This window comes from Piliocolobus tephrosceles, chromosome 3 (assembly GCF_002776525.5).
Source record: "Piliocolobus tephrosceles isolate RC106 chromosome 3, ASM277652v3, whole genome shotgun sequence".
Lineage (NCBI taxonomy): Eukaryota > Metazoa > Chordata > Mammalia > Primates > Cercopithecidae > Piliocolobus > Piliocolobus tephrosceles.
The window spans coordinates 114,742,127-114,764,807 of NC_045436.1; the positions used below are offsets into that span (position 1 = coordinate 114,742,127).

At 38.3% G+C, this 22,681-nt stretch overlaps 1 protein-coding gene across 2 annotated transcripts in view; it reads left to right on the top strand.

The window, feature by feature from the left end:
• The first annotated feature begins 828 nt into the window (after positions 1 to 828).
• The window catches only part of BTC (betacellulin), a 52,841-nt gene continuing 30,988 nt past the window's right edge, over positions 829 to 22,681 (top strand). For both annotated transcript variants that reach the window (XM_023189797.2, XM_023189798.2), the window contains exon 1: positions 829 to 1,233. In XM_023189797.2, coding sequence (XP_023045565.1) covers positions 1,170 to 1,233 — 64 coding nt within the window. In that variant the 5' untranslated portion in view covers positions 829 to 1,169. The remainder of the gene's footprint in view (positions 1,234 to 22,681) is intronic.

The window sequence follows — 22,681 nt, forward strand, 5'->3', positions numbered from 1 at the left end:
AAGCTGTGAAGATGTCTTTCTGTTCCAGAAAGTGCTTAGTGCAATTAAATGAAAATATACTGAATACATGAGTAAATTCATAAATAGAAATACAAATGAAATTTCTAAAGTAGGTCCTGGTGAGTCCAAATTTTACAAATTATTAGACGACAATGCACCTAGAAACTAAGACACTAGCTTGAAGGCTTTTTTCATTTCCTTTCTTTTCTTTCTATTTTGTTCCTTTTCTTTTCTTTCTTTCTTTTTTTTTTTTTTTTTTTTTTCTTTTTTTGGTTGTCATTGTTTTGAGACAGTGTCTCACCCTTGCGCCTAGGCTGGAGTGAAGTGGCTCGATCTCCGCTCATTGCAGCCTCCATCTCCCAGCCTTAAGCGATCCTCCCGCCTCAGCCTCAGGGAATAGATGGGACTGCCGGTGCACATTACCGTGCCCGGCTATTAATTTACCTTTGTATTTTTTGTAGAGACGAGGTTTCGCTATGGCTTCAAGACTTTAAAAGGCAACAATGACTCTTTTGAAATTGCCTGCATTATCAAATGCCTGAAGTCAACCACAATGAATGGTGACTATGGTTTCTCCATGACACTAGCAATCCTCTGAAATAAAGGAAGTTAGAATTTCAGAACACCTTTGGGTCTCTGACTCTTCCTCGGTGGCTTCCAGGAGTTTAGGTCAGCCTGCAGGCCCCACGAGCACCCCCGACACCCCTCCACATGGATTCTTTACATCTCCCTCCCTACCTTGTTTACGCTCTAAGGGGGAGGGAAATGAACAGTCAGTCAGGTGAGACCCAGCAGGGGGAGTGGTGAGCTGGTCCGAGGGCAGCCCGAATATGTCCCTGAGTGTGGGTATGGGTGTGGGGCAATTTGGGTGGGAGCAGCGTGGAGGCTCCCAGGACCAAGTCCTGCGCCTCTTTGGCAGGGTGTGTGCAGGAGGAGCGGGGATAAATAGGAGGCTCCCTCCTCCCGGCGACATTCACGGAGCCGGCCGGCCGCCCGCCCTGGGTGTTTCCCTGCCCTGTAGCCAGGGTGCCAGCCTGGGAAGTAGTTTCGTTTCCTTCTGGCTCCGGGATTAGTTTCCAGGCACCCTCTCAGGCCCCCGAGGCCCGGGAAGGGGTCGAAGAAGGAGGGAGACTTGTCTAGGGACTGCCCGGCCCCGCAGAGCGGGTTTGATGGACCGGGCCGCCCCGGGCAGCGGCGCCAGCTCCCTGCCACTGCTCCTGGCCCTTGCCCTGGGTAAGTGGCCGCGCTGGGCACTGGAAACCATCAGGAAAGTCTGGGGCTGGAGTCGCGGGGAGGGCGAATCCTGAACCGAGCTGGCATCTGGACAAGAGGGCGCGCTCGGGCTGGTAGGCGCGGGTTGGAGAACTTTGAAGGCTGGGAGAGCGCGAGATTAAGGATCTGGCAATTGGGCACCTGGGGCTGCACCTGTTGGAGGCAGTCCGTAGACGCGTGAGGAGGCCCGAGGGCGGAAGCGATTCCGAGGTCCTCGCTGCCAGTGCTGCAAGTAGGCCGCCAGCTGTTGCCTTGTGCGCACAGCAGAGGGCCTGGCGGCGCCGGCGGGGTGTCCACCGGGGTGAGGCGCTGTGCCCGCGAGTTAGGGCGGGGTGGGGGCGAGCAGGGAAACCCACTAAAGAAGTTCACGTGGGAGTATAGACCAAGAAGCATATCCTGCAGGAGGCAGAAGAATGGGAGCTCTTTGACTGGAGGTGTGATCACCTGGCGTTAGGAAACAGTGCCAGCGGGAGGAGAAGTAGCAGGATGCCTAGAGCCCTACAGAGGCTCTCTCCTGCCTCCTGAGGAGTCAGAACTCACAAAGCAGAGCTAGAAGTTCAGATGCGGCTGGAAGCAGGCCTCCCCTTCCCCTCCCCCGAGGGAAGGTAATGAGAAGGCTTCTAGGTAGGAAAAATCCCAACTCCTCAAAGTATACTCTCTGCATCATGGTCATTTTGCAGGGCAGGGAAGGGAAACCAGTGACATTTTCTAATCTTAGCTGGGCTGTAGACATATCTGGGTTTGGAGCATTTACGTGGTAGGAGGAGAGTCTCCACAGCTGAAGTGTCACCACGATATCACTCCTACCTTCAAGCCTGGGAAGGGGACACCTCAAATGAAAAAGAATGGGAATTCCTCTTATGGAGGAAAAAGAGGAGGAGCCTAAATGAAAACTTTCATTTGACTGTGTCCTTGGAGTAAGAGATGTGGCTAAAAAGGTACAGTGAACTCGGTTGGAGGTGGATCAGGCTTAGGACCAAGGTTAGAGAAAATGAACTTATTTAACAAACCCTGAAGAGGAAGGAGTCAGTAGCAATTTAGTGGTAGAGTGAATGTGTACATTCACGAAGAAGACCAATGGGGCTGAAACTTAACAGTAGAAGTAGTACTGATGCTTTTGCCAGCATTGCTTGCATGTAGCTGACATTCTCTTCCTTCACCATGTCTAAACTGTACAACAGTCAAAATATTCCCTGAGAATCTGTTATAGTCAGCAAGGTGCTGAGGTATGTAGGAATGGAGGTGGGGAAAGGGCTCATGAGATTCCTAAAATAAAGCATGATTCCTGCCCTAGAACTTACACTGAATTTGGAAATGCAAGCCCAGCAGTGTAACCTGTGGAAAAATTCATGAAATCAGAAAAGAGAGAGAGAGCTCAACAGTGGGGCCTGAAATAGTGGGGAAAGGCTGAATAGGGGACACGAATGCGTGCCTTGAGGCTTGGGTAGAGTTTGCAATAGTAGAGAGGAAAGAGGGAACAGAGACCAGGGAAAAAGCAATTAGTAAAGGGTTGGTGATGTGAATGAGGGTGCTTTACTGGAAAGAGTAGAATTTCTCAGAGGCAGACAGATTATGAAGAACTGAAAAAGCCAGATTAGAATATTTTGAAAAGAATCAATAAGCTATTACACACACACACCATCACAGGGCTTGACTAGGGAGTGATATGATGCAAACAATGATTTAAAGGTGATAAATCTGGCAGTGAGGTGCAGTATAGAAAAGGGGGGTGCCTGTGGGCCAGAGGACCTGATTGTCTCGTAGGTGTAATATGGGCATGAGCTAATTGGGGCCTAAATTAGGGTGATGTTTTAGCAGAAGTGTCATAGTAGAAATGACTATTTAAAGTCGATGGACATTCTTTCCCCTTTACTATCACACAATATTTTCTTTTCAAAACTTGTCAAAAGACAGAAATGAAAAACAAAGAGCAAAACTCTAATTTAGTGCTGTTGTACACTCAGGATAACCTAAATGTACAACCCTCCTGTTAAATGATTGGCTTGGGAAATCGAATTTGGTCTCTAGATCCCCTTAAAGCTATACTTCTTGCAGAATGCCAAAGGATGTAATTTGTTGGCATCACTGTTTCCATTAAGTGGTCCTATTTCTGTCATACACACTTTACTTTTAAGTCCCTTTCCTAAATTATGTCACGTGTTGTTCTATTGACTTTTTGAAAAGAATGTGAGCAATAAGATGCATGAGGCACTGGTGTGTATGTGTGTGTGTATGTGTGTGAGAGAGAGAGATGGTGGAAATGCAATGAGAGTGGGCATTGAGCAGACATGAGCCCTGGTTTCAGTTGTGCCATTTCATGACTCTAAGATGTCTGTAAGTTACAACTTTCTGGGCATTGTTTTTCTCATTTGCAAAATGAAGAGGTTTCATTAGATGGTGTTGCCCTTTCCATGTCACATTCTTTTCAAAAAGTAAACAAAACAACATGTGATGTAAATTAGAAATGGCTTATGTCTATTATAAATGTAGATGCTCCTTAAATACGTCTGGCATTTAGTAGATGGATCTTTACAGGATAACTTCCATTCTAACATATGCAAATTGTGTACTACTTTCTTTGGGAAATTTTATAAAGACAGAAGTGGGTTTGGAGATATAAAAAGAAGGTATACCATAAGCAGATTATATGGTACAAATACATTTAATATAAATATAAATATAAATTATATGTTTATGTGTTATCGATATTCTTTATATGCATTAATTTGGTTTTATTTTCTAAAACCATTTAAAGGTGTTTTCTGAGTCAGTAGAAATCCTGAACCATTTAATCTTACTTTCTCAAAAAATGAGATTTTCCAAAAAGGGCTCATATTTCTCTACTATATTTTCTTTTTCTTTCTTTTTTCTTTCTTTCTTTCTTTCTTTCTTTCTTTCTTTCTTTCTTTCTTTCTTTCTTTCTTTCTTTCTTTTCTTTTTTCTTTTTTCTTATTTTGAGACAGAGTCTCACTCTTTTGCTCAGGCTCGGGTACAGTGGCATGATCTCTCAGCTCACTGCAACCTCCGCCTCCAGGGCTCAAGTGACCCTCCTGTCTCAGTCTCTCCAGTAGCTGGGACAACAGGCACTTGCCACCACACCCGGCTAATTTTTGTATTTTTTGAAGAGATGGGATTTTGCCATGTTGGCCAGGCTGGTCTTAAACTCCTGGTCTCAAGAGATCTTAGAAGATAAATATTTGTTGCTGAATTAGTTAGGGAGAGATAGGACATTCAAGTGCAGAATGTCCTATCTAGGGAGACATAGGACACTCAAGTGCAGAGATGTCACATTGCGTATAACAGGAAAAACCAATACTGGAAACCAGTTCTTTTGACTTATTTAAAAAGCATGTAAGCTCATCCTAGCTGTCTCCTACACCTTTGCTTCCCCTGCTGCCTACCCACACATCTGTGCCATCCCTGGCTCTGGCTATTCTCTGGCAGATTCTTGGACTCCTGGCTCTTCCTTGCTTCCAGGAAACCCTGCTTCTTCTAGCTCAGGGCCAGGCTAGCCTGGCTGATAATGTTCAGTTGCTATTGGTCAGACCAGGTGCTTTATTTTGGACTGTGTCTGGCCTGTGTCAGTCTGGACATCCTAGTCTGATTCTATCCTTGAACTTGTGAGTGACTCCTGTATATTCTCTAGTCTGCTTAGAGCACCAGCACCTAGGGGATGCTCCTTTGGACAGATGGAGAAGGGGTGACATTGCTTCATAGTCTCCCTGATAGAACCTACATGGTACTTACTGAAAATTGGTAAAAAGAGCATATCTTGAGGCAGGGTCATGTAGTGGTCAAGCCTGTAGGCTTTCAACCAGACTTTGGGGCATGGCCTCATAGTGCTGTAACTTGCTGGCTCTGAAACTTCGGGCAAGTCTCTTAAACTTACTTGGCCCAGTTTCCTCACCTGTAAAACCTAATAGTAATAGACCAATGTAATTATGTGAATTAAATGCATTACTATGTAAAGCACTTAAAATGTGCCCAAAACATAGAAAAAGCATGAATTATTATAATAGACAGTGGGAAAGCACAGGACAAATCATTATTTGTTATCAATACCTCTTAAAATTTTATGACATTTTGATTCTGGATATTCCCCGAATATCATCAGTTTCTACTAATTAATGGGAAGACTTTTTGTTGCCTTCATTTCTCAAATTCCTGCTCCCACTAGTTATGAAATAGGCAATAGATAAAAAAATCCTCAAAATAAGTTTTATTTTGACTGGTGTTGTTAAAAAGGAACAAATGTAAAAAATAAAGCTGCAAAAGGAAAATGCGTATCTACTCTTGAAAAAATAAATGCCTCTACAGATTCTTCTTCCCTGCCAATTTTGATCCTAATTTTATGCAATGAAGAGCTTTACTGCACTTGCCTAGCATTGATATCAGACAAAAACACAGAGTGAAATAAAATATTTAGAAGGTAATTTTAATATTTTAGGAAATCTCGTCAAAATCGGGTTGTCAGATTTATTTGAATTATATAAGTAATTGACTTAATTAAAAAGAAATAAAACTGTCATTTTAGAAGAATGGATGATGATGCAATGTCAAAAGTTGTTTCCATATATAAGAAACATATAAAAATACATTAATTTAGGAAAGTTTTCTTAGGACAAAATAATTTCTTCAGATGCTTAAGAACAGATAGCCATGCATAAATATTGTTATTCTGTAATGGTTGCCTTGTGACATTGAGAAAGCTGCTTAAACTCCTTTTGTGTAATTCTCTCACCTATAGAATTTTAATAAAGGTAACTATCATTTAGAGACACAGAATTATTTTGAGGATAAAATGAGAAAATGTAGGAAAAGATTTTAGAAGAATAATTGGCAGGTAATATTCAATGTATTATTACTATTTTATCTTCGTGAATATCCAGATAACTTTTCAATTATTTCATGGGTATTTGTCTAAAAAGAACTAGAGTCAGTATTTATTAAGCCAATTGGAGTGTTAGAGTTTGTACTTTGATCAAAGGAAACTGCCATAATAGTCAACACTGGAGGCAAGCAAAGGAAAATAGGGCAGGAATTTGCCCACCATGGCCACGCTTTCAAAAGTGCTTTGAATTGTTTCCTTAGAATGTAAGCTCCATGACGGCAGGGGTTGTTTACAGTTAGAGCTCAGTCCCTATGTATATAGTAGGTGCTCAATAAATACTGGTTGAATGAATGAATCTCAGTGGGGATAGTCCAGGAAGTCCTTCTAGGTCAGTGGCTTCTCAGAGCGTATCACAAAGATGTTGACGTGAACTCTTCTGTTTCCTCACATACATAGTCACATCTACTCCCTTTCTCCCTGACACACACTTTCCTAGTTTTGATAATCAAAATGTAAGAAACTCGCTTTCTCCCAGAACTCTTTGTATCCTATCTTTAATGTCTTCAGATTTGCTAACGATGACTTATTTTTGATATACAGCTCCTTGCTGAGATAGCAGCTGACTCTGGTTTTGCCAAATAGGCTGACCTGGTATGAATTTTATTCATGAAAGGTGGTTACTGACTATCGCCATTAGCAAAACATTAACTTAACTAAATGCATAACTCTTTTGCTCATGGCACAGTACTTGGCAGGTTGATGAAAAGTACTATCATTATTTCTAAACATGTGATACTGAGGAAGACAGACCTAAAAGTTTTTACTATTTTAATTTTACTATTTTAAAGTATGTATAATATTGTTTACAGTGTGTCTAAACTGTATTAAACATTAATGAGAAAAGTCTAAGTGTAAGCTATTGTCTTTCTAGAAAGACTTACATAGGATAGAAATGTTCATTCCAAATGAAACATTGTATAATAGTTCAATCCTTAAGGAAGTTTAAATTACATAGTATGGATTAAATATGATCTCAGAAAAGGAGAATTTATTACAGGCTGCAGAGATTAGGGGAAAAATCACTAATAGTGACAATTCTTTCTTGGTAGTGGTGAAGGAAAACAATGGGAGAAAAATTAAAAGGTGGACAAATTAACAAATTAATAGTTATCACTTTTTTTGTGTGTAGCAGTAAGTAGACCCAAATATCTCAAACAAAAAGTTAACTTTGTGCGGTTTTGAAGGAAATAATGTCTGGTTAAGAAAGCACGATTTCCAAAATGAGGGCGTTAGTCAGAATCCTGAATTCTTGATACAGTTCTATCTCTGTAGGATATCCTGGGAATTGGAGGCAGGGGATTTTATAATTTAGACAAATTCATGCTTTTTGTTACAAGTTAGACTTAAAATATTACATGGTCTCCTATCTGGGGAATTTGTTAAAATACTCTGGAAATATCTAGACTTCCTTTTACCTTATTCCCTACAGCTTGGGGACAAGCTGGCCCTACCTTTTGTGTAAGGTCCAGATGAGTGGTTTACTGGTTTGCTGGTTTGCTTCATGTTTGTTTTTCCGTGTTCCCTAATCATGTATTGCTAGGCTTTCTTAGGTTGGAGATGGCTCAGAATCAGGAGGTCCTCCAGGTTCATCTTAGGGTAACAACAGCACCTGGCAAAAAAAAAGACTTTACAGATGTGAGAACTAACACTGTGAAACATTAAGTAGCTTCCCTAAAACATAGTATATGCTTAGAACTCAAATTCTGATCTTCATGACTCCGCATGTGCTTTCAACTCTACCATGTCCTGCTTTTATGCTTATTGATCTTAGGCTGTGCCAGACCCCAGCTGGTACTGGATCTGCAAAGAATTATACAAAAGTTGGTCAAGAATGCTCTCAAGTCAAATTTAAGAGGAAAGCAATTTGATTAAAATTCATATGTTTTATATTGCTCAAAATGGCTAGCCTTTCCAGGCATATTTATATCTTAAAAAAAAAAAAATCTTAGTATTTCAATGGTATATCTAATTGTTATAATTTAAAGAAACAATGAAATACTTTTTTAGATGGTTGGAGGGAGATGCAATATTTAATCTTAATTCACATCAATTAAACAAGGTCAAATAACCATGAAATACTTTCATTTATTCTCTACATTTTCTTTCCTGAGGATATGTAATATATTACTTACCTGACTCATAGACTAGAGGTATTAATTACAAAAATGGGGATGAGAAGTTTAACAGTATTCATATTCAGTAGCCTTGTTTTAAAGTGATAAGCTAGTTGCATAACAGGATGAATTACTAATATAACATTTTCCTCTTTGCAAGACTGTGGATTTATTCACTTGTTTAACTATTTAGTTTTGAAGAGTTACATAAGGAGTACCTGACACCTAGTAGGACCTCAAAACGTATTAATTAAATGAATGAATGAACGTAAGTGGCTATTGGTAGAATATGCCCAGTCAGTAAAATGACAACAGGTTAAGTAAAAAATATTTGTATTTCTTGTTGGCAAAACACTGACCCCAGATTCAGAGATGTGGTAGAAGGACAGGTTTCTCCATCCCTTGTTATATGGGACTTGCTGCTAGCAGTGCTAGGGATTCTTTCACAAAAGGACTTTTCTTTTTCATGTAGCATTTCTTCTATTTCTTATGTTTTGTATTGAGGATTCAGACTGCTACATGTTTGGTTCAGGGCAGATTTTACTGGTCAAAATGTAAACTTTAAAAATAAGTGTCTAAGTTGGGGAGGGAAGGGCAATGAACTCAGGGCACTCTCCAGTGGTTTATTTAAAAATACCCTCGAATTCTGTGAGATGTCAGATGATATTTCTCTCTTGTGTGATTAAAATTGTTTTTAACAGAAATGATTTTCATGAATGGTGAGTAATCAAGTTGTTGAATTCATGGGTTTATGTTTAGTATTAAACAGAAAAACAAACTTTTGGTGGCTCCTATAGAAATAGAAATAGCTTTGCTTTAGAGACTGACTGCAGCCTGAGTTGTTAGTGTTGAGAACCCCTAACTTATTTAGTATTACATATAAAGATTTAATTACAATCAATCGTCTGAATTTTTTAATAGTTAAATTTAAGCACATTATACACGGATCTTTGTTCTCTACTCTTTGGAGTGAGCTACATAGTCCAGGCCATACTAGAATAGGCGAGAACCACTTCCCTCGGTCTTCTAGTGCAGAAAGCCTGTAGCACCACCAGGAAATTGTCATCAGAGCTGAATTAAGCACTTACAGGACACTTACACTTGACTTGTTCACGATCACCTTCCTACTGAAATGCCATCTGGGTTTCTGACACTCAACAGGTCTCATTTCTTAGGGTGACAGACACAGGATGTTACTACATATTCAGGTATCTCCTTGACCTTCTCTATAGAGTATCAACATAGTTACTTACATTTTGGGGAAGGTTATAATTGTAAAAGCATTTTGCTACCCATTATCTCATTTGATCTTCACAATAAAAATAATAGCAGAACAGTTGTGTAATATATGACAGGCCCTGTTCTAAGACCATAATAATTCATTTCATCCACATAACACTTATCTAACACAGGAGCTAGGTTGATATGATTATTATTCCCATTTATAGAGTAGGATATGAAAGGCAAAGGGATTAAGCAACTTGCCCAAGGTTCTGGCTTTAGGAGAACTATGTGTGTGAAGTGATAGGTTTTTCTTAGTCCTGATAAATTTACCACCATAAATGAGATGATAACATTAGAGGAAGCTGAAAGTGGGTAAAGGGTGTGTGAGAATTCCCTGCACTTTGCAACTTTTCTGTAAATATAAAATTGTTCCAAAAGAAAAAGTTTATTACAAAAAAAAAGATACTGCAGGAAATTCCAATTACTAGCCAGTTTAGCTATTCACCTGCTTAGAAAATAGGACTTGACACGTCAAAAATCTAGAAAAATCTCAAGTTAACACCCTAACATTACAACGAAAAGAACTAGAGAACCAAGAGCAAACAAACCCCAAAGCCAGCAGAAGACAAAAAAATACCCAAGATCAGAGCTGAGCTGAAGGAGATAGAGACAGGCAAAACCCTTCAAGAAATCAATACATCCAGAAACTGGTTTTTGAAAAAATTAATAAAATAGTTAGCTAGACTAATAAAGAAGAAAAGAGAGAAGAATCAAATAAACACAATCAGAAATGATAAGGGAGATATCACCACTGACCCACAGAACTACAAACAAACACCAGAGAATACTATAAACACCTCTATGAACATAAACTAGAAAATCTAAGATAAATGGATAAATTCCTGGACACATACATCTTCCCAAGACTAACTCAGGAAGAAATTGAATCCCTGAACAGACCAATAATGAGTTCTGAAATTTAAGCAGTAATAAATAGCTTGCCAACCAAGAAAAGCCCAGGACCTGACAGATTCATGGCTGAATTCTACCAGAGGTACAAAGATGACTTGGTACCATTTCAACTGAAACTATTCCAAAAAATTAAAAAGGAGGGGTTACTTCCTAACTCATTCTATAAGGCCAGCATCATCCTGATACCAAACCTGGTAGAGATACAAAAACAAAAAAAAAGAAAACTTCAGGCCAATATCCTAGATGAACATCAATGCAAAAATCAACAAAAAACCGGCAAACCAAATCCAGCAGCGCATCAAAAAGCTTATCCACCACGACCAAGTTGGCTTCATCTCTGGGATGCAAGGTTAGTTCAACATATGCAAATCAATAAATGTGACTCATCATATAAACAGAACTAAAGACAAAAACCACATGATTATCTCAATAGATGCAGAAAGGCCTTTGGTAAAATTCAACATCCCTTTGTGTTAAAAACTCTCAATAAACTAGGTATTGAAAGAACATACATCAAAGCAGTAAGAGCCATATATGACAAACCCACAGCCAGTATCATACTGAATGGGCAAAACTGCAAGCATTCCCCTCAGAAAGCAGCACAAGACAAGGATGCCATCTCTCACCACTCTTACTCAAGATAGTATTTGATGTTCTGGCCAGAGAAAGAAATAAAGAGTATGCAAGTAGGAAGAGAGGAAGTTGAATTATCTTTGTTTGCAGATGACAGGATCCTATATATAGAAAACCCCATCATCTCAGTCCAAAAGCTTATCAACCTGATAAGCAACTTCAGCAGGCCCAGGTTACAAAATCAATGTGCAAAAATTCCTACTCTTTTTTTTTTTGAGAGGGAATCTCGCTCTGTCAACCAGGCTGGAGTGCCGTGGCACTATCTTGGCTCACTGCAACCTCTGCCTCCCAGGTTCAAGCAATTTTCCTGCTTCAGCCTCCAGAGTAGCTGGGATTATAGGTGCCCGGCACTATACCCAGCTAATTTTTGTATTTAAGTAGAGACAGGGTTTCATCATGTTGGCCAGGCTGGTCTTGAACTCCTGACCTCAAGTGATCCATCTGCCTCGGCCTCCCAAAGTGCAGGGATTACAGGAGTGAGCCACCATATTGGCCTAATCCCTAGCATTCGTACACACCAACAACAGTCAAGCCAAGAGCCAAATCAGGAATAACTCCCATTCACAATTTGCCACAAAAAGAGTAAAATACCTAGAAATATAGCTAACAAAGAAAGTGAAGGACCTCTTCAGGGAGAACTACAAACCACTGCTCAAAGAAATCAGAGAGTGCAGTGGCTCAAGCCTGTAATCCCAGCACTTTGGGAGGCCGAGACGGGTGGATCACGAGGTCAGGAGTTCGAGACCATCCTGGCTAACACGGTGAAACCCCGTCTCTACTAAAAAAAAAATACAAAAAGCTAGCCGGGCGAGGTGGCTGCCACCTGTAGTCCCAGCTACTCGGGAGGCTGAGGCAGGAGGATGGCATAAACCCGGGAGGCGGAGCTTGCAGTGAGCTGAGATCCAGCCACTGCACTTCAGCCTGGGCGACAGAGCGAGACTCTGTCTCAAAAAAAAAAAAAAAAGAAATCAGAGAGGACACAAATGGTAAAACATTCCATGCTCATGGACAGCAAGAATCAGTATCATGACAATGTTCATGCTGCCCAATGTAATTTATAGATTCAGTGCTATTCCCATTAAACTACCATTGACATTCTTCCCAGAATTAGAAAAAACTATTTTATTTTATTTTATTTATTTATTTATTTATTTATTTTTTGAGACGGAGTCTCGCTCTGCCGCCCAGGCTGGAGTGCAGTGGCTGGATCTCAGCTCACTGCAAGCTCCGCCTCCTGGGTTCGTGCCATTCTCCTGCCTCAGCCTCCCAAGTAGCTGGGACTATAGGCGCCCACCACCTCGCCCAGCTAGTTTTTTGTATTTTTTAGTAGAGACGGGGTTTCACCATGTTAGCCAGGATGGTCTCGATCTCCTGACCTCGCGATCCGCCCGTCTCAGCCTCCCAAAGTGCTGGGATTACAGGCTTGAGCCACCTGTATTCATATGGTACCAAAAAAAAAAAAAAAAAAAAAAAAAATAGAGAGCCAAACAACCCCAAGACATTCCTAAACAAAAAGTACAAAGCTGGCGGCATCATTCTACTCAACTTCAAACTATACTGCAAGACTACAGTAACCAAAACAGCATGGTACTGGTACAAGAACAGACACATAGACCAATGGAAGAGAATAGGGAAATCAGAGATAAGACCACACAGATACAACCATCTGATCCTCAACAAACCTGACAAAAACAAGCAATGGGGAACAGATTCCTTATTTAATAAATGGTGCTGGGAGAACTAGCTAGTCATATGCAGAAAATTGAAACTAGACATTTTCTTTACACTATATACAAAAAATAACTCAAGATGGATTCAATACTTAAATGTGAAACCCAAAACTATAAAACCTCTAGAAGAAAATCTAGGCAATACCATTCAGGACAATGGCATGGACAAAGATTTCATGACAAAAACACCAAAAGCAATTGCAACAAAAGCAAACATTGACATATGGGATCTAATTTAACTAAAGAACTTCTGCACAGCAATAGAAACTATTATCAGACTGAACAGATAACCTGCAGAATGGGAGAAAAATTTTGCAATCTATCAATCTGAAAAAAGTCTAATATCCAGAATCTACAAGGAACTTAAGGAAATTTACAAGAAGAAAACAAACAGCCCCATTAAAAAATGGGAAAAGGACATGAACAGGCACTTCTCAAAATACATACACATGGCCAAGAAACATCTGAAAAAAAACTCAATATCACTGATCATTAGAGAAATGCAAATCAAAACCACAATGAGATACCATTTTCACACCAGTCAGATTGGCTATTATTAAGAAGTCAAAAAACTACAGATGCTGGTGGAGTTGCAGAGAAAAGGGAATGCTTTTACACTGTTGGTGGGAGTGTAAACTTGTTTAACCATTGTGGAAGACAGTCTGGCTATCCCTCAAAGACCTAGAGGCAGAGCTACCATTTAACCCAGCAATTCTATTACTTGGTATATACCCAAAGGAATATAAAGTATTCTACTATAAAGATACATGCATGCATATGTTCAGTGCAGCAGTATTCAGAATAGCAAAGATGTGGAATCAGCCTAAATGCCCATCAATGATAGACTGGATAAATAAAATGTGGTACATATACACCATGGAATACTATGAAGCCATAAAAAGGAATGAGATCATGTCCTTTGCATGGACAAGAAAAAGTTGGAAGCCATTATCTTCAGCAAACTAATGCAGGAAAAGAAGACTAAACACCATTGTTCTCACTTTTAAGCAGAAGCTGAATGATGCGAACACAAGGACACATGGTGGGTAACAACGCACACTGGGGCCTGTTGGGGGATAGGGAGAACATCAAGAAGAACAGCTAATGGACTTTGAGCTTAATACCTAGGTGATGGGATGATGTGTGTAGCAAACTACTATGGTACATGTTTACCTATGTAACAAACCTTTATATCCTGCACATGTACCCCTGAACTTAAGATGAAAAAAAAGAAAATAGAGCTGGAAATACACCTGAATCATTTCACTAATTATAATTTCAGGGTCTGGCACAGTGTCTGGCATGCAATAAATCCTCAGTAAATGTTTGATCAAATATTGATTCCATGGATGTTTTCTGAGATTATGTGACATTACAAAAATGAAAATCACTTTGACTTTTTTGGTCATGTCTATGACGGAGACAAAGTCGCAGAGATGGAAAGCAGAATAGGGGCTGGAGGAGGGGCAAGTAAGGTGTTATCGTCTAATGGTTATAGAGTTTTAATTTTGCAAGATGAAAAGAATTCTGGAGATGCATGGTGGTGATGGTTGCACAATGTGGATGTATTTAATGATACCTTAAAAAAGGTTAGGATAATAAATTTTTTGTTATATGTATTTTACCGCAACAAAAATAGTGAAAAAAAAAGAAGACAGAGGTAGATTATTTGTGGCAACATATTTATGGTGTGGGAGTCAGCAAAAGATATGGCGAAGTTGAGTAAAAAGGAGAGGATAAGTAGGAAGCCAAGAATAGGGGTAGATTTTAGATGGAAGATTTGGGAAAGTCAACCATATCAAATACTCTAATGTGGATGTGAAGGAGGATGAAGCTAAAGAAGAGGCCACTCTTGAGTGAGCTATGAGGAAATTATTGGTGCTCTTGAAAGACAAGAGACAAGAGATTATTGGTAACTGAAGACACACACACACACACACACACACACGACTGAGATAATAGAAATTGGGGTTGTGGATGGAAAAGAGACAAGATTTGGCTTATGAGAATCAACTTCAAATATGTGAAAAGTCATTTCAACCAAGGTTTCCCCTGTATAGTTCAGAGAATATGGCTTACATTAGTGAACTAAAATTCCAGGAAGGCAGCACTTACCTTCATTTGGAAGAAATTTTTTCCCAAATGGAGCTTTGAAAAAAGTGGAGCCAGTTGCCTTGGGATGTGGTGAGCTTCCCCTGCCTGTACATACATGTGGTCTGGATGGTACATAAATGGAGTTGTGTAAAGGTGATTCTTAAGGTGGTTAGAGAGTGGGCTATGACCATCAAGTTTTCTTAGGTTCTTATGAGTACAGGATGATATTACTGCACTTTGGCAATATTTTTGAGGTTGAAAGATAAAATTTCAGAATAAGAAACTCTCAGTAGATTTCCCTGGGAAGGACAGAAGACACAGGCCACTTGGAATCTGGGAAACCAATAATGAAGAATTTTTAAAAAGACAATTGAGTTTTTCCCCCAAAACTGAATTCAGTAACTGTGTTCTCTTATGGTCCTCATCTTGGAATATAGCACCAATTCTATGCCCCAGGCTTAGTTTTTGTGTTAAAGACATTGCATATTTCAGATCTTACCATCTATTAAAATAAGAATGACAGACTGATAGCTTACTATGAAGGGGAAAAATAAAGCACAACTACAATAGGTAAATGACATTGACAAAAATTTCAAATATTGTTACATCAGGATATGTGTACATTGCCATCCTGTGATAGAAAAATTCTGTGAGGAAAATCCCTGCTCATTTTTAGGTAAAAGACAATCATCATGTAATGGAGGGTCAGAAGAGTGATTGGAAGTTTGGTTGAGATATGAGATGAGACTACACACAAATTAATAAACTTCACTTCCATTTGCCTTTGCAGAAACATAACAAAGAATACACACCTCACTCTTAGTGATTTCCACACAGCAGTTGTCTTCACTATCAAATACTTAGTGAGTGGTTTTCTATACTAGTCAGATTCTTAATTGGGAATCTGTCTTTCAGGATGTGGTGAGCAGGCCTTGAGAAGCTTCTGGCAATATGTGTTGTGACTATTTCTTAAGGAGTCTTCTTTTCATAGGCCACACAACAAAATCAATTGAATTGTTTCATAGTCATACCAAACACACCGAGAAGGCCATTGTTTCTTAATACTTTTTTGTATAATTCGTCACTCCGGCTGAACAGTTTTACTCATTGTCTCCCAAAGACACCAAGCTCATTTCTATGTCATTTCCTTTGGTCCTCTGTTTTTAAGTTCTTCTGTGAAACTTTTCTTTTTGATTTCTCCAACTTAACACGTTGCCACTTTTTGGAATTCCAATATAATTTATGTTCTAAATACCTGATGCCTAAAATATTCTGCCTAATCTTTCTTTCTTTATATTCCTAGTCTCTGCAAATGGTTTTATTGATAAAGATGATAACAAATTCAAGGCTAAGTTGTGTTGGCTTACTCTAACACATTCAAAGGGTTTAAGTACTGGGGCTTTTTCAGGTTGGGTGAGCATCTACTCTGAAATGTTATGTTCTTTTCTTTACCATTATTAACGTTTGATGACTATTTCCTCATGGATCAGAGACCGTATCATCACTAGATCCAGAAACCAATGCCACAGTTTCACCTCACTTTGCACTTGGATAATCCTCCTTGAAAACAAATTGTCCTTTTTCCTTGGTTCTTTCACCTCCTCTCTTTGAATTACTATGGAAATTCAGTGAGCCCAAAACTTTTCATTCAAATTGTCACAATGTCTAACTGCCTGGTTTGGCCTTACTATAAAGGAATGGGAATCAAAAAGTCAAGTTTTGACAACTGATGATTTCTGAGAAACTGGCTTCAGGTTATTTTGGAGTTCCTATTAAATTTAGTTGTTCCATCAATTTGTCACAAATTTAATAAAGGTAATAGTAAAAAAAAAAAAAAGTGGTGATTTACCGGCAAAGGCATTGTCATGTTGACAGTTTTCAGATACATGAATTAGTTTGTATATGACAGGTTGTTAAATTACTTTCCCTTCTGGGTTGTAAAAATATAAGATTGTGAAGTACTTTTATGAGTTAAAAACCATATTATCAATCACTTTTAGCCTTTCCTAAACACCAGGATAGTATTTCAACCAATTCAGAATAGAGTTTTACGTTGGAGGAAGAAGGAGTTCGTATTTTATTTTTCTGAATTTGAATGAACATACACTATTTGTAAAGATCCTCTTCTTTTTTTTTTTTTTTTTTTTTTTTTTTGCTCCTGTCTCTGCTTCCCATGTTGGCCCTGGAAACACAGAAGTCTGTCTTTCAGTTTTAGAGAATAGGCAGTTCTCCAGAAGATATGATTTAAGAGAACTTGGAAAATCCCTCTTTGTCCTGGAAAACTGTTTCCCAGGAGATGTACTGATGCCCAAATTGCTCACTGTGTTGGGACACAAATATTGTGCACTTCCTAAGAGTCTCTCAACCAACTTCATTGCCTCTCGGTCAGCTCCTCCCCATGCCAAGTTGCTCCACTTTGAGACTTGGATAAAACACCATGTCCCGGGGCGTGAGTTCTGGCCTCTCAGTCACCAAGGGGTCAGAATAGAGGGAGTTAATACTCAGTGGCGTGAATTTTGTCCAGTGGGAAATTGGCGATGAAAGTGATTGGTTCTGATACATTCTTCCTTCTTTCATTTTTTTTTTTTTTTTTTCCAGTGGACTGCTTCAAGGTGTGAGTCTTTTTCTTGAACCATTCATGTGGCCTACATACTAGTGAACTTGCTGTCTGAGCAAATTTCTGTGTTTCTCTGCATCTCGCTTTGGTACTACACACTGCATGATAGATGCACACATTTTATTGTTTTGTCTCTTTTTTTTGCTTCATTTCCTTTCTTCCTTATTCTCACTACCCCAAGCTTGTAACTCTCAAATAAAGTGGTAATCCCTTAGTCTGTATATCAGGTTCTGCTTTCAAGGAAACCCAGGTTGAGACACTCTAGATTTTGGAGTGTTTCTTTTGAGTTAAATAATTTCTCTCTTTGCAGGTCTGCTTTGAAAGCAAATACATTTAGAAAGAAAAATCTGTTCAAGAATTGTGTTCTCCTTGGTACCATGTTAAAGCAGAATGAGGACAATGGTTTATAGGTGGGCAAAAGACAAGAAGAAGAAAAAGTAGAAAAGAGTTAACAAAAAAGGAGAACACTGTCACGTTTCACCCATTTCACAGTTTTCATCTCAGCTAACCACAAACCTAGTGTTAAACAATATTTTCACTCCCTATTTTTTTTTTCAAACTCCACATTAGATAGGGTCTCTTTTTGGACTTGGAAATTACTCCGTGTATAGTATGCTGATTTAAGATTCTGTTTTCTTCTTAACAGTGAAGATGTAATAAAAAAGTTCCCCAAATGTTTATTGCTTTTACTCCTAGTGTTGATTTAAACTTAAAAACTTTATTTTTTACAAATTATAATTCACTTGATTTTTAGTTATTACTCTCTATGATCTGACTTTATCAGCTATATTTATAGTTTTGAATCATTTAACCAACCAACTGAATCAGTAATCCCAACTGACATAAATGGTATGCTGAGTCCCTGGCCGAACTCTTCTGAAAACACAAAGAACTATGCATATAGAAGATGCCATATTTCTATTAATTAGCTGAGGCACATTAACTTCAATTTTTTTTCACAAATTAGAAAGAACATGCAGATAGACCAAGATGTAGTTTTGTCTCATTAAGTACATACAAAAAAGCATACTGTTGAATGTATGCATATATATGTGTATTCATCTTTCATAGTGTATATCAGAAACATATTTTATACACAGTGAAATCACACCATAAATGTAGAAATTTGTCAATATCCACTTACGAGGCTGCAAATCTAGTTTCTTACCAGGGTAATTTAAATTTTTGTTCTTTTACTTCTGGTCACTTACAGCTACTATTTTTTGAGCACTTACCCTGTGCAAGGCATTACCTAGGTTAAAAATTCATAATTTCTACCCTCCACCTTGTTTTAAGCACACAGCTAAATTTTTACCAGGCTATGTAAGTTAGGTATTATGGGCCTCAGTTTACCGAAGAGGACCCTGAAGCTCAGTGGTTGAGAAACTCAATCCTAATTTTAAATGTGGTGCTTAAAAGGTCCTAAGATTCAAAAACAGCTCCATTTGACCCCAAAGCTGCCTTTTCTCCTTTTCTCCATTACTCTGCACTGCTTCTCTTTAATATAAATAAAATTATAGTGGCGTGACTATGAAATATTCTTCTAATTTCTGCTTATGTTCATAGGTTGATAAATTCTTCTTTGACTTAAAGCTAGATTTTCTAATGAGACATGGAATGCGATTCTAATCTTAAATAACACAATATGGCAAGGATACATAAGTAGAAGTTTGGAGTGTATCTAGCAAGATGTCCTGAATCATCAGAATATAAATTAATGGATATTTTGTGATATTATATTTATTTTTAAAATACAAAATGCACTTGGCTCTAAAAATGGAAAATTCAGCTCAGAGATGAGGCAAATACAACATACATGACTGTTTAAGTTGGTCATATATGATCTTTTTAAATAGTTGACCCAGCTGGTGTACTACTTACCTCAGCATTAGCAGTGACTTTGAGACAGCGTGTCATGCTCCTTGTCAGGCTGCCTCTTTCTGAATGCTCGTATTGTTTACGCTGACTTCATTCCCCATGCTGACTGATGGGGATAATACTTTTAATACATTCTGTAATATTTAACTTGAGAATTTCAAAATGCATAAAAGTAAATACAGCCATGATTCACTGAAGTAGAATTGGGTTTATTTTCCTTTTGTCTTTAATTTTGTGAGTGGAGTTGATATTTTAAAACTATCCCCAGAAATAGGGACTAATTTCTAGTCACTTAGCAAATGCAGTTAACATTATTTTATTTTGTTTTTATTGCTTTAATGCACCTGAGAAATTTTTCAGGTCATGCAAAGCAGGGAGGTATGGACAGTAGGTTGAATGAAAGAATCAGACAACAAAAAGATTGTGAAATATTTGAATGATAGGTGAAATCTGACCAAAAAAAATTTAAAAGGAAAAAGTGTAAAAACCATTTTCTTAAGGTAAAAAAAATGCAACAAAACAGAACTACAGCAATGAAAGAAGGAAACCATAAATACATTGCTTTCCAGCATTGTAAAAGATAGAGGAGCTTCATTTTACGGTAAGGAGAATAAAATCCCGGTATTAATGTGACAGGCAAAAAGGACTGCTGTGTTATGGGGAGCTCCCAGTGTGGGGTCTGAAAGCCCCACTTTATTCTATCTTTACCAGACCATGTGGGATGGCACTTTATTTTGACTTTGCATTTAGAACAGGATGACAAGGCTTGTGAGGGGTCTTGATGATACCATAAAATATGATAGAAGGAACCAGGATGTTTAGCCTGAAGAAGTGAAATTCTTTCAGGAAGACTTGATAACTGGCTTCAAGTATACGAGAATCTGTCAAGGAAAAGAGAGCTTAGACTTATTTTAGGTGACTACAAAGAGCAGAGTAAAATAACAGGAAGGCAAAAAACCAGCTCAATATAAAGAAGCATTTAGAGCTTTAGAAGTAGGTGGTTAATTTTTTTGAATGAATGAATGATCATGATCGAAAGAATTGATGAATTGTCTCCTTGAAATGGCATATTTTGGAAGAGATTGTAATTTCTGTGCTGAAATTTTAAATATGAGCTTGATGAACTTTCCCAGAGGATGATATCTGGGGAGTTGAGAGTTAGTTGGTGGGAAATTTTAAACTTTTAGTTTTTACTAATTCTAAATTTTAACATAACCTATGATCTTTTTGAGTGGAAATCTTACTATGTTTTCTACAGCTGAGTATCATCTTTTCCTTCATTTTCTTTAAAATACAATTCATGCTTTCCCTGATAAAGATGATTATTTTAATAATGTATGTTCCTTTAAACATTCTTATTTCACTGGATTTTCAGAATTCTGCCCTTAATCAGCCTTTTCTTTTCACATTGCCTTTTTTTTTTGAGAAGTCTATTCTCATGGAATTAAATTCCAGTTTATTTTCCATGATTCCCCAAAATAGAACCTGTAGCTTGGCTTTGTTCCAAAGTTCTGGATCTACACCTCATCTACTGTCTTCTAGATGAGCCACAGTCGTCTCAAAGTCAGTGACCCAAACTGAATTCCTCTCTACACCCAACCTATTTCCCTTCTGTGTACCTTGTATCTTTGTGATTGGTACCACAATCCAGACAGTTATTCAAGCAGCAAACTCTGGGGTCATCCCAGACTCCATTTTTTCACTTCCAGTCACCAGGTCTTTCATATTTCATTTATGGCTATCCCTTATAGTCCTGTCTTCTTTTCTGCATACCCGGAGCTACAATCTTGGTTTCGGTGTGTCTGAATCACCCATGCTGATATTAAAGTAGCCTTTTCAAAATGGAAAAAATAAAAAGATGATTCTGTTGTTTCTCACTTGAAACTTTTCAGTGGTCTCAACTTAACTGCATAACAGAATCCCAACTAATCCACATGGCATTTAGGCATTTTGTTGCCTACTTTCTTGCCAGGCTCCTCTTCCATCACAATCCCCACCTACCCTCCAAACAAGCAGGAAAAGTTGTGCTGTTTCATGCCATGTCTTTTAACAAGTTATTCCTTTTGTTTACTACAAGTTGTTTGTCTTTTTTTTTTTTTTTTAAGAATGCCCTGGTTAACTATGACTTTATTTATCCTTTTCTTAAAAATTAATTATATTTTTAATAAAATGATAAGTATACATTTTTTAATTTAAAAAACAGTACTAAGAGGCTTATAACAATAAATAGCAAATCTTTGCACCATACTTTTCTGCCTCTCTACCAACCACTTTTGACTCTTTTTGAAGTTTCTTCTGGTATTCAACTGTTTACTGCAAATAATTTCCTTATAATGCTACTTCTTGACTTGTCAGGTTTAGACTTTATGTGCTGACCTTATCTTCTCTCATAATTCCAGGACCGATACTCAAAACATTTAAGAACTGGCACAGCACGCACTGATTAGTCACAACCAGTTATCCCATATGTTATATGTGGGCTAATTACTGGCCCTGAGTTTATGAACATATTTTGTTAAATTATCAATATTGACATTATTATAACCACATAAATATTATCCATTGCTGAAACAATTAACATATTATGATTATTATCTTGTTTACACTTTTTTATTTATTTATTTATTTTTTTTTTTTTTTTTTTACTGGGAAATGAGCTTTGTTAATTTTTTGGTCAGGTGTTCATGGATCTTTCCAGAAAAGGTATCAGTAATATTTTCTTCTTCCCTTCCTTCCCTCCCTCCCTCCCTCCCTCCCTCCCTCCCTTCCTTCCTTCCTTCCTTCCTTCCTTCCTTCCTTTCTTTTTTTTTTTTTTTTTAGGTATAACTCCCCAATGCAATCCCTCCCCCCTCCGCCCTCCCCATGATAGGCCCCAGTGTGTGATGTTCCCCTTCCCGAGTCCAAGTGAGCTCATTGTTCAGTTCCCACCTATGAGTGAGAACATGCGGTGTTTGGTTTTCTCTTCTTGTGATAATTTGCTAAGAATGATGGTTTCCAGCTGCATCCATGTCTCTACAAAGGACGCAAACTCATCCTTTTTTATGGCTGCATAGTATTCCATGGTGTATATGTGCCACATTTTCTTAATCCAGTCTGTCACTGATGGACATTTGGGTTGATTCCAAGTCTTTGCTATTGTGAATAGTGCCGCAATAAACATACGTGTGCATGTGTCTTTGTAGTAGCATAATTTATAATCCTTTGGGTATATACCCAGTAGTGGGATGGCTGGGTCATATGGTACATCTAGTTCTAG